Source organism: Belonocnema kinseyi, chromosome 6 (genome assembly GCF_010883055.1).
Source record: "Belonocnema kinseyi isolate 2016_QV_RU_SX_M_011 chromosome 6, B_treatae_v1, whole genome shotgun sequence".
Lineage (NCBI taxonomy): Eukaryota > Metazoa > Arthropoda > Insecta > Hymenoptera > Cynipidae > Belonocnema > Belonocnema kinseyi.
This window is the reverse complement of record NC_046662.1, coordinates 2,692,891-2,710,441: the sequence shown is the minus strand read 5'-3', so window position 1 is coordinate 2,710,441 and position 17,551 is coordinate 2,692,891. Positions and strand designations below refer to the sequence as shown.

Genomic DNA, 17,551 nt, shown 5'->3' with positions numbered 1-17,551 from the left:
TTTTTGATGAAATGTATTTTACTATATATACGAGTGTGTGTATACATAGAAAAACATACACAAGCAACAACTTTATGCTAGCTTGTTAGTTAATTAAATAGTTATTTTGAATTTGTCATCCCTTGTGATTTTATTTTATAAAATATTGAGTCATTTTTATTGTAGAAAAAATAATGTATTTATTTGAAACAATTTCCACTTTGAGAATACTAATCAAATTTTTCATCAATTTCACAGTGTATATTGTCAGGAAAATTCGTTTAAAAATTAAAAAACAAAAATGGAAAATATTTATTTTTAACGTTTAAAGAATACAATTCTTTAAATATTTTAAACATAAAAATTACATTTTTCTTAAAATGGCTTTATCGATTTTTTCTGGATCTAAACTATAATTCGGAAAATCGGAGATGGACCAAGTAGCTTGCAATTAAATTTTTAGAATTATTTTGAGTTTTAAATATTTTTAAGATAAAAATGGACATTTAAAAAAAGCGCCTTATGAGTTTTCTTGTTTTTGTTCTTAAAAAAATATGTAACATTAAATAAGGCACTAATTCGTTAGAAAATCCTGTGTAGAAAGATTTTGAAATTAGAATGTTTACAATTCTTTTGAGTTTTAAATATTTTTAACATAAAAATCCATATTGCTCGAAAAGGAAACCATGGTTTTTTAAATAAATTTTTAGTGAAATATTATTTAAATAATTGTCGTACAGATTTAGGATTTAAATTAAAAATAATTTTTACAATCATAATTAATGTATATAAGAAATAAATAATTTAAATTAAATTAAGGCAATAATATTTTAAATAAATAAAATTTCATTATTCCTGAAAAAATTTTAATTAATAATATTTTTCACAATATTATGTTTAAAAATTAAATTATATTACATAAACTATTATAAACTATTTTTATGAATAATTCTAATATGAGTATCAAAATATTTTCAGGAATGCTGAACGTACTAATCAATTAGAAAATGCTATATGGAAGGACCTTGCAATTAAATCTTTTAAATTATTTTAAGTTTTTAATAATTTTAAGACAACAATCGCCTTTTTGCGAAAACCGTCTTATGCTTTTTTTGTGGTCTCACACATTTTTTAAGATTGCTTAAGGCACTAATCCGTTAGAAAATCCCGTATAGAAGAATCTTGCAATTGAATTTTCACAATTATTTTCAGTATTAATTATTTTCAACATAAAAATCTACATTTTCCAAAAAGGGCCCTGAGGTTTTTCAACATGAATTTAATTCAATTATTAATTAATTAGCTAGTTATCGTATAGACTTAGGATTTAAATAAAAAATAATTTTTACAATAATAATTAATTTATATGATAAATAAAATTTGAAACATAAATTAAGGAAATACCATTTAAAATATATAAAAATGTATTTCATTATTCTTAGAAATTCTTTTTTTATTGATATTTCTGATAATTTGATATTTAAAAATTAAATTATATGGCATGAACTATTTTCCTGAAAAATTATTAATATTAGTATAAACATTTTTGCAAGATTGTTAAAATGCTAATCAATTAGAAAACTCTGTATAGAAGGAACTTGCAATTAAATTTTTAGAATTGCTTTAAGTTTGAATAATTTTCAAGATAAAAATGAATACTTTAAAAAAGGTCCTAATGAGTTTTAAATAATTTTAACTAAAAATATACATTTTCCAAAAAGAGCCTTATGGTTTTTTATACATTTTTACTCACTTATTAATTAATTAATTGTCTACATTTAGATTTTAAATACAAAATTTTAGTTTTTTTTTAATTGATATTTCTAATAATTTTATATTTAAAAATTAAATTACATCATATAAAATATTTTTATAAATAATTATTAATAGTAATATTAAAATTTTTGCAGGACTGCTGAACGTATTAATCAATTAGAAAATTCCGTACAGAAGGACCGTGCAATTAAATTTTTTGAATTATTTCGAGTTTTTAATAATTTTAATATAAAAATCGCCTCACACATTTTTTAAGATTGGATAAGGCACTAATCCGTTATAAAATCCTGTATAGGACTTTTCAATTGAATTTTCACAATCCTTTTGAGTTTTAAATATTTTTAAAATAAAAAGCTACATTTTCCAAAAAGGGCCCTATGGTTTTTAAAAATAAATTTTAGTTTAATTATTAATTATTTAATTATCGTATAGACTTTGGATTTAGATTTTACAAAAATTTTACAATAATAATTAATTTATATGTTAAATAAACTTTTAAACATAAAGTATAAAATATTAAATATTACTAAATGGTAGTATAAACATTTTTGCAGGATTGCTAAAAGTAATAATCAATTAGAAAACTCTGTATAGAAGGACCATGTAATTAGGTTTTTATAATTATTTCAAATTTTAATAATAACCTCGCAATTGAATTTTCACAATTCTTTTTACTTTTAAATAATTTTAAAATAAAATTTTACATTTCCCAAAAATGGCCTTATTTTTTTTTTTATCAATTTTTATTCAATTATTAATTAATGAATTGTCGTATACATTTAGATTTTAAATCAAAATTTTTAATTTTTTTGATAAAGATGATTTATGTGATAATTTTATATTAGAAAATACAAGGAATTCGAAAATTTATTTTCAAAATTTTGTAATCTCATTAAAATTAAAATTTAATTTTTCAAAAACGGCCTAATGTATTTTTTGTAGTTTTTATTATCAAACTGTCCATTTTAAACGTCTTTAACACAAAAATCGAGTTTTTTCAAAAAGGCCATTATGATTTTTATTTTGGTCTAAAAATGTTTGTCAGATTACAAACAGCACTAATCAGTTGAAAAATTCTGCATACAAGGACCTTAAAATTAGAACTTTAGAAAATTTTTGAATTGAAAATATTTTTAACGTAAAAATCCAATTTTTCGAAAAAGAGCCTTATGTGTTTTCTTCTGTTCTTGAAATTTACGTAGGACTTCAGACTATAATAATAATTAGTCGAAAAACCCTGTATACAGGGATCTTGCAAATACATTTTTGAAATTTCTTTCAGCTTGAAATATTTTCAGAATACAAATTAAAATTTTTTTAAGGGCTTCATGAATATTTTTCTGTTTAAAAAATATTCATGGAATGTCCCAATACACTAATATTTGGAAAGCTCTATCTACAATCCATAAGACCTTTCTTGAAAAAATCGATTATAAGATATTTAAAATATTTCAAAACATTTAAAACCTAAAAGAAATTTTAAGATGTAATTGAAAGCTTCTTTCATACAGTATTTTTTAACTGATAAGTTTTGCCTTTATTCCAAGAATATTCAAATAATAAACAAATAAAAAGAAAAAAGGCCTTTTTTGAACAAATACTATTTTTCAGGACAAAAAAATCCATCAAGTCTTTTTTGAAAAGAGTCAATTTTTATGTTAAAAATATTATAAAAAACTCAAAAAATTTTTAAAAATTTAATTCGAAATTAAATGTATACAATATATTGGACTAGCAGCTAATAATAATTGGATGTTAATTACTCTAAGAAAATAAAATTTTCATTTAATAATACATAAGAGAATAACAATTTGTTTAAAAAATTATTATTAACAATAATTATTGGATGTCGTAGATGTCATAGCTGATGGACAATTATTAGCCAAAGTTGTTTATAAAATAACAAATTATTGAATAAATATAATTTTTTTATTTTTGGTATCAAATAAGACAATATATTTTTTATTTGCTCAGTGGAATTGATTGAAAATATTATTAGCTTTCACTAAGAAAAAACGTTTGAATTGGATAAGAATTGTTTTCTCAAAATTGATTTATCCGCAAACCTCTTTTTCCCTACTGTGTGTACATCCAGAAAATAGTTTCTTTAAATTGAAAAAAATTTTTAAACAATGGTGTACTGCTATACGATCAAAGAAAAGTTTTTTTAATTTAAAGAAATTGATTGGTTTTGAATATTAGAGAAATAACGCTCATTTAACAGTATCAATATCATATGAAAGTATGGTGTGGTTAGTGAGGTTTTTAATTTATTTTGAATTATAAATTTAAGAAATCCATTTTTCAAACAAATAGTTTTATAAAAACAAAAAGATAAAGAAACGATTTCTTAAAATAAAAAAGACTTTATTCTAGGTGTAGGATGTGTTCCTTTGAATGAAAACCAGTCAATACTATATAATTCATTTAAATTTAAATTCTAATTTCCATCCTGTTGAGTATCATAAAAAAATGCAAAAAATAAAACAGCAAAAAAACAAACAAACCTGTGAATTGTCTTCAAGAAATTCTAAATGTCTTTTTGTAGTGTACCATCCCATGAAAATTGGGAAGAAACTGATGAGTGCTGGTAGAGCCCAAGCACTGGAAATCATACACGAGACAGTGAATCCTTTCATGATAGTTGGATATTCCAGTGGTCTTAAAATCGCACAATACCTAAGGAATAAGCGAACAAAACATGATAAAATTGTTTGGAAAAAAATTTGTATAGCCTTCCAAATATTTAAATTAAAATTCGCGCATAAGACCAAGTACTATATAAGGCAAATACTATTTGAATTTCTCGTTAGGGATTTCATTGTTCAAAATTTTATTGTCACCAAATATCATTTTGAACAAAGAGTAACAGAGCGTTACTAAATTGGTGATGAAGTATACCACAATTTTTAGATTATCTAAGTATCTTTGTATGTTTTAATGTTAATCTAGTAAAGCTCTGGTATTGCTTGGGAAAAATGATATTTGTTAACAATCCAATGTTTGACAAAGCCTAAAAATTTTCCTTCTATATCTGTCGTAAGCAGTTGACAACAACAGTACGCAACAAAAGAAAGCTACCTATTGTTCCACGTTTTGATATGCTTTTCTTATTTAACAATTTTATTTTGATACATAATGTTCTTTTCAACTATTTGTGCCAGATATAGAAGAAAAGTTATTACTATTAGGTATTTGTTGTCCAAAATACCATTGATTCAAAAATCATTTTTCCCTGAAAAAATCGGAACATTACTAGATTGGCAATGAAACATACAAAGATAACCATAATTAATACAGAAACTTCCGTATGTTAATTAACAATTTAGTAATGTTTTGGCACTGTTTGTCAGTTATGATATTTAAAAGGAAAGAATTTTTGAGAAAACCTACCAATTTTTCTTCTGTGTTAGATATAAAGAATTGACAAAAGCATTATGTAAAAAAAAGCTACAAATTGTTTCACGTTTTGATGTGCTCTTCTTACTTAATAGTTTTATTTTTTTGCATCATTTTGTTTTCATACGTTTATACACAAGATAGAAGAAAACTTGGTAGGTAATTATTTTATCTAAAATTTCATTGTTCCAAAAATCATTTTTACCAAAAAATATCAGAATATTACTAGATTGGCAATAATACAAACAACGATACCTAACCAATATATTGTACTATTCTTTACTACAAATTTAGTAATGTTCTGACATAGTCGGTGTGATATGCCATTTTGGAACAAAGAAATTTCGGAAAAAATCTAAAATTTGTCTTCCATTCCTGCTGCAAGCAGTTGACAACATTATTAAATAAAAAAAGAGCTTCACATTGTTCCACGTTTTGATGTGCTTTTCTTATTCAAATATTTTATTTTTTACATGATGCTGGTGTAAACTTTTTATACCAGAGCAGAACTTTATAATTTTGACATCTTTCAGACTAATCATAATTTATCATTTTAATCCATGATTTTTAAATATCATAATCATAATTTACCATTTGTCTGAAAGATGTCGAAATTATTAGATTCTGTCTATTTTATTAATAAATTAAAATTTGTCCATACTTAAAAAAAATTTTTTAAAATTTAAAAAAAATGTATTTATTTGTTAAAAATGTCATTTTTCCAAAAATGACTTTCGGCAAAAAATATCAAAACATCTAAATTTGCAATGAAACATACAAAGATACCTAATTAATATAGAAACTTTGCTAAGCTTAATTACCAATTTAGTAATGCTGTGGCTTAAAATTTTATTTTATTACATAATGTTGTCAAAAGTTTATAACAGAGATAGAAGAAAATTTAGTAGCTTTTCCCCCCCAAAATGTCATTGTTCCAAAAATCACTTTTTTCAAAAAATATCAGAACCTTACTACAATAGCAATGAAATATACAAAAACCTAATCAATACAGAAATTTTGGTAAGCTTTATTAATAATTTAGTCATGTTTTGACATAGTTTGTGGGATATGTTGTTTTGGAAGAAAGAAATTTTAGATAAAATCAACCAATTTTTCTTCTATCTTTGGTATAAAAAGTTGACAAAGGCATTATGTGACAAAATAAAACTAGCCATTCCACGTTTTAATGTGGTTTTCTTGCTTAAAATTTGTATTTCATCACATAATGTTGCTAATTCTTTATACCGGAGATAGAAGAAATTTAGTAGGTATTTTGTCCCTAAAATTTTATTATTTTAAAAATCATTTTTTCTAAAATATATCAAAACATTACTAGGTTATCAATAAAACATAAAAAGACACCTAATCAATATAGAAATTTCAATATGCTTTATTGCCATATTTAGTGTTCCGGCACTGCTTGTGGGATACGATATTAGAAAGAAACAAATTTTGGACAAAAACTACCAATTTTTCTTTCATTATGGTATAAATTGTTGAAAAAAGCAAAATGTAACAAAAGAAAACAACTCATTGTTCCACGCTTTGATGTGGTTTTACTGCTTAAAAGTTTTATTTTATTACATAATGTTGTTAACTGTTTATACCAGAGATAGAAGAAAATTTAGTAGGAATTTTTGACTTAAAATTTCGTTCCAAAAATAATTTTTAGCCAAAAACATCAAAAGATTACAAGAACAATGAAAGATACAACGATACCTAATTATTATAAAAATTTTGGTATGCCTTATTACTAATTTAATAATCTTCTGGCACAGCTTTTGGGATATGATATTTGCGGAGAAAGAAATTTTGGACAAAAATGATCAATTTTTGTTCTATCTTGATTAACTTATAATTAACCTGATTTACTGCTTAACTTGATACTTGGTCTGATACAGTATTTTTCCAATTATTTAGTAATGGTCTCAAATGGGTTTACTCTGATTTTCGGAAAATTTCTCTAATGGAGAAAAGTAATTTTATTCGATCATGCGTTCTACTTAGTTTATTATCATTGGTAATAAATCGAAGTTTCGGCACCCCCTTTAGGCCTCTTTTAATGTTTAAAAAAATTAAGTTGTGAACATCCTAATAAGAATTGGATCCACCTGTATGTACCAAACCGCTATAAATTTGTACGTAAAACATTCTTCTTCTGAGATTGGATAAATCCTTTCATGAACAGGAGGCTTAAAAACTTAAAAAATGTTTCTTCACAGTAAAAACAAAGTATGAATCTAACGCTAAATTCAGGGTACCATGTACCTAGAAAAAAAATTAGTCTTGGTTTGGAACGCCAACTGCAAGCAAGATGGAACACCATCCGGAAATTCTCTGCAAAACATTTATCCGATAGTATTTACTGTGTTGTTTTTTAAAAAAAATTTTTGAACAAATACAAACATACAATGTTTTATATAATGCATAATTAAGTTTGAATTGTGTCAATGGATCATCTGAGAAGCATAATGTTTTATGTAAAAATTTTGATAGGATCGGTAGATAGATATAATAACTACGATGATCAGAACTCAAAATATGCTATACCTTGGTAAAGGTCAAAAGGAGATTCCAAAACGTTTTTAACTAATTTCAACGCTGAACAAAAGCTTAAGCTTCTTTAACCTTAAACTTAGGAAATTTTAATGTTCATGTTTTGTTTGCTTATTCCTTACCTGTCCACGCTGATACAGCAAAGATGCAAGATCGATGCTGTCGAGAAATAAACATCCAGAGAGTTCCACATATTGCACATGAACCTTCCGAAAATCCATCTTCCAGAAAGTAAGACGGAAGCATTGAAGGTCATTGCACACATTGCAACAAGTAGATCAGCTGCTGCAAGACTGACCACATAACGATTGGTTGTCACTCGCAATTTTCTGTGACGCCTCACACTTGCAATTACTAAAACGTTACCAAGAATGGCAGTTACTATGATATTTATTATCACTATTCCTTTGGCGATTAAGAGAAAAAGGTTTTCTTCTTCTTCTAAATTTTTTGGAATGTTATCCATTCTGGAAATTGTTCTAAAATCTGGTTCATTGTCGAGTCCACGAACATTTGGAACATCCTGAAAGTTGAGTCTTATACCGATCTCTCGAGCAATGCTCATGTGAGTCCGTTCAGTGGCTTCCATTTTGAGGTGTTTTTTTTTAAACAATGTTTATTGTATCATAATATATACGTGCTTACAAGTTGTAAGCAATTTTGGCTGTGTGAAATGTTGCCACTAGACATGTTGAATTTGTTGGTGCGATTTATGTGATCCAAACTCTGGATTGAGGAAATTGAGAAATTAGGGATAGCCGGTTTTAGAGCACAATAAATGGATCTGAGTTATTCTATCTCAAATAAACGATTCTTAAATGGAATTTTTTTCAATTATACTTATTTTGAATCGAAAACAATAAATAATTTCCTATCTAAAAAAGTCGTATGATGATGTCTAAAAAATGTTGCAATCATTGTTGTTGAAAACTTGATTAGTTTTCCGTTACTAGCCGTTCTTTTATATTAATTTGAAATTTAAAAACTAAACCCAGAAGTAATCTCTTTTTATAAGGAAAATATAAAATCTTATATATACACATTGATAAGCATTCGTTTTAAAATATTTTGAATGTGTTAGGTTTTTGCTTTTTAGGTTATGTTAGAGTTTTCAGATTCCCAGGATTCCCTATTTGCAACAATTTTAGGTTATGTTATACACAATTTTTGCCTTCGATTTTCGATTCTTCTAGTATTTTTTACCGGGAATTGACATTGCATGTTGCTTTGAGAAGTAAATAAAAATTTATAAGTTAATATTTTAATTACGTTACAATTGCTAAAATATGAAAATAAGAAATACAAATTTCGTCGAAAATTAGTATTTTTCGGAAAAATGTATGAGATTAAAAAAATACTGAAAATTCATCAAAAATTTTAGGTTCTTATTTAATTATTATTTCTCAAAAATAATCATTTCTTTGTAATAAACTATTTTAAATGAACATTTATATTTTACATTTTTGGTGAAAAATTAATCTTCTTCAATCGAAAATTCAACAACTTTGGTTGAAATTCCGTGTTTTTTTGTTAGTTGAAAATTGATTTTTTTGTAATTAAAAATTCATGTATTTTGTTAAAAATATGTCTTTTGGGTGGAAAATTCAACTGCTTACTTAAAATTCATTCTTGTGCTTGAAGAGTCTACATTTTACTTCAAAATTAATTTCTTTGGTTAAAAGTTTAACTATTTTCTAGACTATTTTGTTTAAAATTGTTATTTTGAGTTGATAATTAATTTTCAGTTATAACCCATATCTTTTTCATAAAAACATCAATATTAGGATGAAAATGATTTTTTAAAACTAATTATTTGAATTAAAAATTTAACTATTCCATGTTTGTTTGAAAATTGAACTATTTAGTTGAAAATTCCTGTGTTTTGTAGAAAATTTATTTCATTTGGTTAAAAATGAATTTTTATTTTCCTTAAAATTAAATTATTATATTTTTGGTTGAAAACTTATTTCTTTGGATGAGAAATAAACTATTTTGTTCAAAGTTATTTTTTTTTTAATGGAAATTGATTTTTTATTTGAATATTCAAGTAAATTGTAGGAAATTTGCCTTATTTTGTATAAAGTTATTCTTTTCTATATCAAATTCTTTGGTTGAAAGGTTAACTATTTTGTTGAAAAATAGTTTTTTGTTGCTGTTAAAAATTGATTTTTTTACTTGAAAATTCGCGCATTTAGTTGGGAAATCATTGCTTTGGTTAAATATTTATAATTTTAATTAACAATTAATGCATTTTGTTTGAAATTCAACCAAACTGTTAAATTTTGACAAGAAAAGAGGTAAATTATTGAAAAAAGAATTGTTAACCAAATATTTAAATTTTCGATCAAAGAGATAAATTTTTCAATTGAATTTGCAACCCAAAAATATAATTTTTAACAAAAAATTTAAGTTTGACCAAATAGTTAAATTATTAAAAACATTATTCTATTTTTAATCGAATTTTTTACAGAAAAACCTGTATTTTGAACTGAGAAATTAATTAACAAACTAATAGTTTCCTTTTTCACGCAAATGTTAGATTTTGCAACCAAGAAAATATATATTTTATACATTATTTCAAATTTAAACCAATTAAATGATTTTAAGTAAGTAAATAAAAAAGAATTTTCAACAAAGTAGTTACGTGTTTAGGGAAAAATAAGAATTTTCAACTGAAATAATGAAGAATGAAAAAAGAAGAATACTTTCAAACAAGCAATTGTATTTTTTACAAAAGGAAGATGAGTTATTTGTCAAATTGTTGCATTTTCGACCAAATAATTAAATTAGAAGTGATCAAAAGCGCGTTATTTTCAAAAAAAATTTTACAATATATTTAGAATTTTGAAGAATAAAAGAAGAAGATAACATAAAATATAAACATATCAAAATTGCATGAAATATATGAAAAATAGAAATATTATGAAAAAAACTATTACATTGTGTGTTTAAAAGTTAGTTTTGTTAGTTGAAAATTCAGGTATTTTGATACAAATACATCTTTTTTAGGAGAAATTCAATCGTGTTAGTTGAAAGTTTCACTACTTCGTTAAAAAACATTTTTTTTGTTAAAAAAGAATGTTTTTGATTTTTTTTGTTCTTAGTTTGATTGCCAATTATTTTTTTAAAATGTAAATCAAATTATTTAAAATTTGTTTCAAAACATTCTTTTAACTAAATGTTTTATGATTTTATGTTTGATTTAAAATTTACATTTTTAAAATTCAACTTTCTTGTTAAAAATTCTTATTTAAATGGTTGAAAATAATTTCTATAACTAAAAATTAACATGCTCCATTTTTAGTTAAAAATATATTCTTTTTTAGTTGAATAATTAACTATTTGGTAAAATTCTTAGCCTATTCGTTTTTTTTATTTTGTGAAAAGTTAATTTTTAAAAAAAAATTAATCTTCTTGATTAATAATTTATCATTTTGGTTCGAAATTCAACTTTTTAGTTAAAAATTTTTCTTTTTGGCTGAAAATTCATTTTGTTCGGTGAAACATTAATCATTGTCGTTAAAAATTTATTTCTGTGACTGAAAATGTATTTATTTTGTTGAAAATTCGTCTTTCAGATAGAAAAATAATCTTCTTAGCCGGAAAATTATCGTTATCGCTATAAATTTAACTATTTTTTTACAAATTCAGTTTTTGGGGTAAGGATTTATAATTTTCGTTAAAAATTGTTCTTTTTTTTGGTAGAAAACTTATCTTTCTGGTTGAAATTTATTACATTTTGTCAAAGATTTTTCTTTTCTGGTAAAAAGTTTATCTTTTTGGTTAGAAGTTCAACCAATTTGTTACAAATTTACTTTTTTATAGACAAAATTATTCTTTTTTTCAAATTCAAGGCAATCAGGGAATTCACGAAATTCACGCAATTTACGAAACTCAAGAAATTAATTGAATTCACGGCGTGTAAAGAATTTAAGAATGCACGAAATCCAAATAATTCACGAAAATTAGGGAATTTATGGAATTAAGGCTATGTGACGAATGGGTCACGTGGCCAGATTCCTACCTTACCGCCACCTTTTTTATTTCTCAACTTATTTTCACACGAAGCGCAAAATCGAGTTGAAAATTTGGGATAATAAATAAGAAGCAATAAGAAAGCTGGGTCTGGTCCTAAACTTTAATAATTATAAAAAAATGAAAAAAATTATTTGCAACAAAAATTTTTTTTCATAATTATACAAATTTAGGATCAGACCCACCATTCTTAGTGATTGTTGTTGACTATCCTAAAATTTCAACTCGATGTGGCGTTACGTGTGAATATAAGTTGGGAAATAAAAAAAATGTCGATAAGTTTGGAATCTGGACACGTGACCCACTCATCACATGGCCTTAAAGAAATTCACGAATTCGTGGATTTGACGGAATTCAAGAAATGCATGGAATTCAAGAAATTCAAGCAATTCGCGGAATTAACCTCATTCGTGAAACTTCAAGGAAATCATGGACTCACGAAATTCAAGGAATTTATAGAATTCAATGATTTAATGAATTCAATGAAATCACGGAATTCACGGAATATGAAGTTAGTCAATTTCATAAATTCCATGAATCCCATGAGTTCCGTAAATTCAATTCAAAGATTACATTAATTCCGAAAATTTTGCGAATTTCTTGAATTTTATAAATTCAGTAAATTTCATTAATTCCGTGAATTTCATGAATTCCGTAAATTACGTAAATTCTATGAATCCTACGATTTCAGCGAATTTCGCGAATTCGAAGAGTTCCTAGAATTTGTTGAAATAAATTAATGCCGTGAATCTCGTGAACATTATTTGTTTTGCGAATTCCGCGAATTCTGTGATTTTCGTGAATTCCTCGAATCTCATGAATTCCGTAAATTCGTTGAATTTCATTAATTTCGTGAATTCTATTAACTTCGTGAGTTTCTTGAATTCCATAGATTTCGTAAATTGCCTCATTCCACTGACCCCTTGAATTTTGTGAATGCCATGAATTCCACGAATCCCTTGAATTCGATTCTATGAATTGATTTAATTCTGTGAATTCCTTTAATTCGGTGAAATCCGTGAATTCCTTCAATCCAAGTCTGTGTGAGGGTGTGTAAGTTTGTGTGTCAACTCTACCTAGGATTTCTACTTAAGTTTAAAGGATCAGTATAAACTTTAAGTTTGGAGGGCTATCTTTTGGAAAATTCGCTAACTTTCTTCAAATTTATCACTAGCAAACATACTAAATGTTATTTAAGTTCGTAAACTTATTTCCGCGGACCACCCTCTCACCCTCCCTTTAAATTGGTAACCTTGTTCATGGACAGCTTCTTCGATTCACAAAAAGAAGAAAAAGCAAATCTTCAAATTTAAGCTATAAATGTTGCAAAGTTTTGGCGACAAGTGGATATGTGTGGAGTAAGTGAATAGAACTTGATAAATCAATTTGTAGAAAGCAATGAGTTATGAATGGCTTCAGCATTTTCAGGATTCAATAAATATTATTTTTAACTCAAAAATAATGTTGAACTTCAGTTCTTTTCACTTTCATCAGTGTTAAAACTGAAAAAATTGCTTTCAATTTTCATATTAGTTAATATGAACCAATTATCGTTAAATTTTGTTTCAGCAAAACTCAATTTTTTCTGTAAAGTTTTTTTTTATATAATCCTATTGGAATTTTCCTTCTATCTCTGCTGTTTTTGAGATACAGGATTTTTGTAATTATTCAAGAATCATCTCTAATGGATTTATCATGTTTTCTGCATTTCCGCCTCATGTAATCTCGAAAAACAAGGTGCATAGTATAACGGATTTCTAGAGATTCCAAAATGGACTTTCAAGGGTATTGAAGAATTTCAAGAAATATCGGGGTTTAACAGATTTTACGATTTATCTAATAGATACAAATTTTTAAAAATTATTTCTTATTGTCGATTCAAAATGATTAATATTCCAAAACCTTGATTCTAGAATCGCTTGTCCTGAGCAATAGAAAATACCTAGAGATAGCCGATATTTGACATTTTTCTGTTCATAGAAGGAACATCTACAGAAGATGTTGCCATCAATAAAGTTAGGCAAAAATCAGAGTTCTCAAGTTGAGTCACTCGATCTTGAAAATTCTTTCTTTGGGTTTTGGGAAACATAAGAGCGTCCTCCAGAAAATGCTTCATTTGTTACAGCATCAATTTCTTCCAACAGAAATGGTATTAATTACTCAAAATTGAAAGCGGATTTTCACTAACAGGAACAACTTTCACTCACAATAACTGCAGAACAGGAAAAATTGGTATTCCAGAATCACTTGTTATTATATTTTTTGTAAATGTCTCATCATATGAGTCAGCAGAAAGAAACAGGAAGTCTTTTTTCGTGATAAAGACTTGACATGCACACTGCACTTCATCGTTCCGCGCCTGCGATCAACTGCGGTAGCGATTGAAAGCGACGAATGAATTCTTCATTCACTCACAATCTCATAAATTAGCGATTCCACGTTTTATTCTCGAGCTTGTCCGAGAAACATAACACGAGTTACGACTATCGTTTTGCAAGAATGTCTTCCTTCAGTTTTATTAAAAAGTTGTCTATTTTAATTGTAGGTTAAAAACTATCTAATAGTTGTAAATTTCTCAAAGTAAAAATCTATAGTTGTTTTAAATTCAATCACAGAGTAAATTTTAGGACAAGTAAGGTCCAGATTGATGATGACAAATTAGACAAAAGCAATTAGGAACCCTTGAAAACGGGATAAACTGACATTTAAAAAATTATTATAAAATCGAGTGATAATAGATTGCTGAAAATTGAGGATACTCATCGGATGAAGAACCTTGCAACCTTGCTACTTTTTGGAATAACAATCATCTGCTATTAATTAAGAAAACAGTCAAAAATTACAGGGTTTAAAAAAATATTATTATGCCTGACATCTCTAAAGAATAGCAGGTCATAAGCGTTAAGACCAGTGTGCTTCGGGGTATTATGTTATACTGAAGACATCAACGTTTTCACCAGCCAAATATTTCAGATAACCATCTATGCATTTATTCGATGATGAGACTCCCTTTAAAAATCAATAGATGAGATGCATTCTTGCAGAAGAATTAAATATTCATTCGCTAACCACCAAAACAATCTTGATAAAAAATATTGATCATTCATCCTTCAAATATTATTACAATATCTAAAATATTCTCTATCGAAATTGTATAAACTATGCTAATTGGCGATTACCATCAATAAGTCACTGTTAAAAACGTTTGGAATTCTATAAGACTTCTACAAGACTTCTACAATACATGCGTAAGGTAAAATTTGAAATATGATATTGGAATGACGAAATTACAATACGTGTATTGTAAGTATTGTAAATCGTGAAGTCACTTTCCAGCATTCCAATACACGTATTTTAGAGCGTCTGTCAGACCAAAATTGTACACAAGAGAATCACGGAAAAAATATAATTTAAGGAATTCACCGAATTCCCGGAGTTCACGAAATTCATGAAATTCACGGAATTCATGGAGACGAAAGAATTGATGAAATGTACGGAATTTATGGAAACGAAAGAATTTATGAAATCTACGGAATTCGCGGAATTCATAGTATTCACGGAATTCAGGAAATTTGCGGTATTCCTGAAATTCACTAATGCCTCGGAATTCGCAGAATTCACGACATTCAAGGAATTGACGAAATTTAGGAAATTCGCGGAATTTATAAAATTGATGGAATTGAAGGAATATACGAAATTTATGGGATTCATGAAATGCACGAAATTCAAGGAATTTACGGAATTCATGAAATTCACAAAATTCACGGAATCCGCAGAACTCACGTAATTCAAGGAACTTACAAAATTGATCGGATATACGGAAATTGTGGAATTTTCCGAGATCGCGAAATTGATAGCAATCGTCAAATCTACGGAATTCATGGAATTCCAGCAATTCGCGGAATTTCCGGGATTCATGGAATTGGAGGTTTTCATGGAATTTATAAAATTCATGGAATTCGCAGAATTTATGGAATTCAAGGAATTGATAGAATTCAAGAAATTCATAGAATTCAAGAAATCCATAGAATTCAGGGAATTTATTGTAATAACAGAATTCGCTTGATTTGTGGAAATCGCGGAATTTATTGAATTTACGGAATTAATAGAATTAATCGAATTTATGGAGTTCACACTATTCATGAAATTAAAGTAATTCATAAAATGCACGGAAATCATGGAAATATCGGAACTAATTGAATTCATGGAATTAATGAAAATCACGGAATTTAGGAATTGAAAGAATTCACAGAATCTAAAAAATTTACCGAAATCCGGGCATTGACGAAATTCAAGAACTTTACGGAATCCACAGGTTTTAAGAAAATGATGGAATTTACGGAATTGTAAGAATACACGGAATTCATGAATTTCTCGAAATTCATGGAATTCAAGCAATTCACGTAATTGAACTAATTCATGAAATTCAAGGAAATCTTAGAATTAATGGAATTCACGAAATTAATGAAATTCAATGAGTTAATGGAATTTAATGAAATCACGGAATGCATAGAATGTATGGAATTCAAAAAATTTAACGAATTCATGGAATCGAAGGAGTTCAAAGAATCAACGGAATTCAAGGATTTCAAGAAGTTGATAGAATTCAAGAAATTCTTAGAATTCAAGGAATTTATTGTTATCACAGAATTCACGAGACTTATTGAATTCATGGAATTTACAGAATTCATAAAAATCACGGAATTAACATAATCCAAAAAATTTATCGAAATCGAGGCATTCACGGAATTCAAGAACTTTATAGAATCCAAAGGATTCACTGAAAGGGTGGAATTCATGAATTTCACGGAATGCAAGTAATTCACGGAATTCAACTTATTCATGAAATTCAAGGAAATCGTGAAATTCATAGAATTCACGAAATTCATGAAATTCATGAAATTTGATGAGTTAATGGAATTCAATGAAATCACGGAATGCACAGAATGTATGTAATTCAAAAAATTGTAACCAATTCATGGAATTGAATCATATAATTAACGGAATACACGGAATTCATGAAAATCACGAAATTCACGGAATTTACGGAAAGCAACAAATTTACCGTAATCAAGGAATTCAATGAGAATTCAAGAAATTTACAGAACGCAAAGGATTCACGAAAATGATGGAACTGAAGGAATTCATGGAATTCACGGAATTGAAGCAAGTGGAATTAATGGAATTCACCAAATTCATGAAATTCAATGAGTTGATGGAATTCAATGAAATCGCGGACTGCACAGAATGTATGGTATTAAAAGAATTAAACGAATTCATGGAATTGAAGGAGTTAAAGAAATTTACAGAATTCAAGGAATTCACGGAATTTATGAAATTCAAAAAATTCTTGTATGTCAATGAATTCCTTACATTCTGTGAATTATGTAATTGCATTGAATTTCATTAACTGATTTAATTTAATTAATTTCTTGAATTTCGTGAATTCCATGAATTACGCGATTTCCTTGAATTTCATGAATAAGTTAAATTCCGAGAAATGTTTGAATTCCATGAATTCCATGAGTTCTGTGGAATCCGTGAATTCATTGAATTCTTAAATTCGGCGGATTCAATTAATTGTTCCACGAATTCCAAGAATTCTGTGAATTCCAAGAATTCTGAGAATTCCGTAAATTTGTTGAATTCCGTAATATTTGTATTTGATGGTTTGATGTTGGAAATTCGTTTTTCTTAACTGAAAGATAATTTTTAAAAATAAAAATTCAACTTTTCCATTTATAGTTAAAAATAAATCGTTTTTAGTAGAAAATTCATGTAATTTGTTCAAAATTCGTCTTGTTTT

The 17,551-nt window shown here is 26.6% G+C and overlaps 1 protein-coding gene across 5 annotated transcripts in view; it reads right to left on the bottom strand.

The window, feature by feature from the left end:
• LOC117174245 (octopamine receptor beta-3R-like) overlaps window positions 1-17,551 on the bottom strand; it is a 324,579-nt gene that overhangs the window by 66,439 nt on the left and 240,589 nt on the right. Inside the window, exons 1-3 of one of the 5 annotated variants that reach the window (XM_033363152.1) lie at window positions 13,688-14,096; window positions 7,833-8,436; window positions 4,263-4,434 (exon numbers count right to left, since the gene is read on the bottom strand). The exons of 2 other annotated variants lie outside the window; for them this stretch is intronic. In XM_033363152.1, the coding sequence (XP_033219043.1) occupies window positions 4,263-4,434; window positions 7,833-8,299 (639 nt within the window). In that variant the 5' untranslated portion in view covers window positions 8,300-8,436; window positions 13,688-14,096. Of the gene's footprint in view, window positions 1-4,262; window positions 4,435-7,832; window positions 8,479-13,687; window positions 14,097-17,551 lie in introns of those variants that run through there. 2 more of the 5 variants (XM_033363154.1, XM_033363153.1) reach the window with 2 other exon arrangements.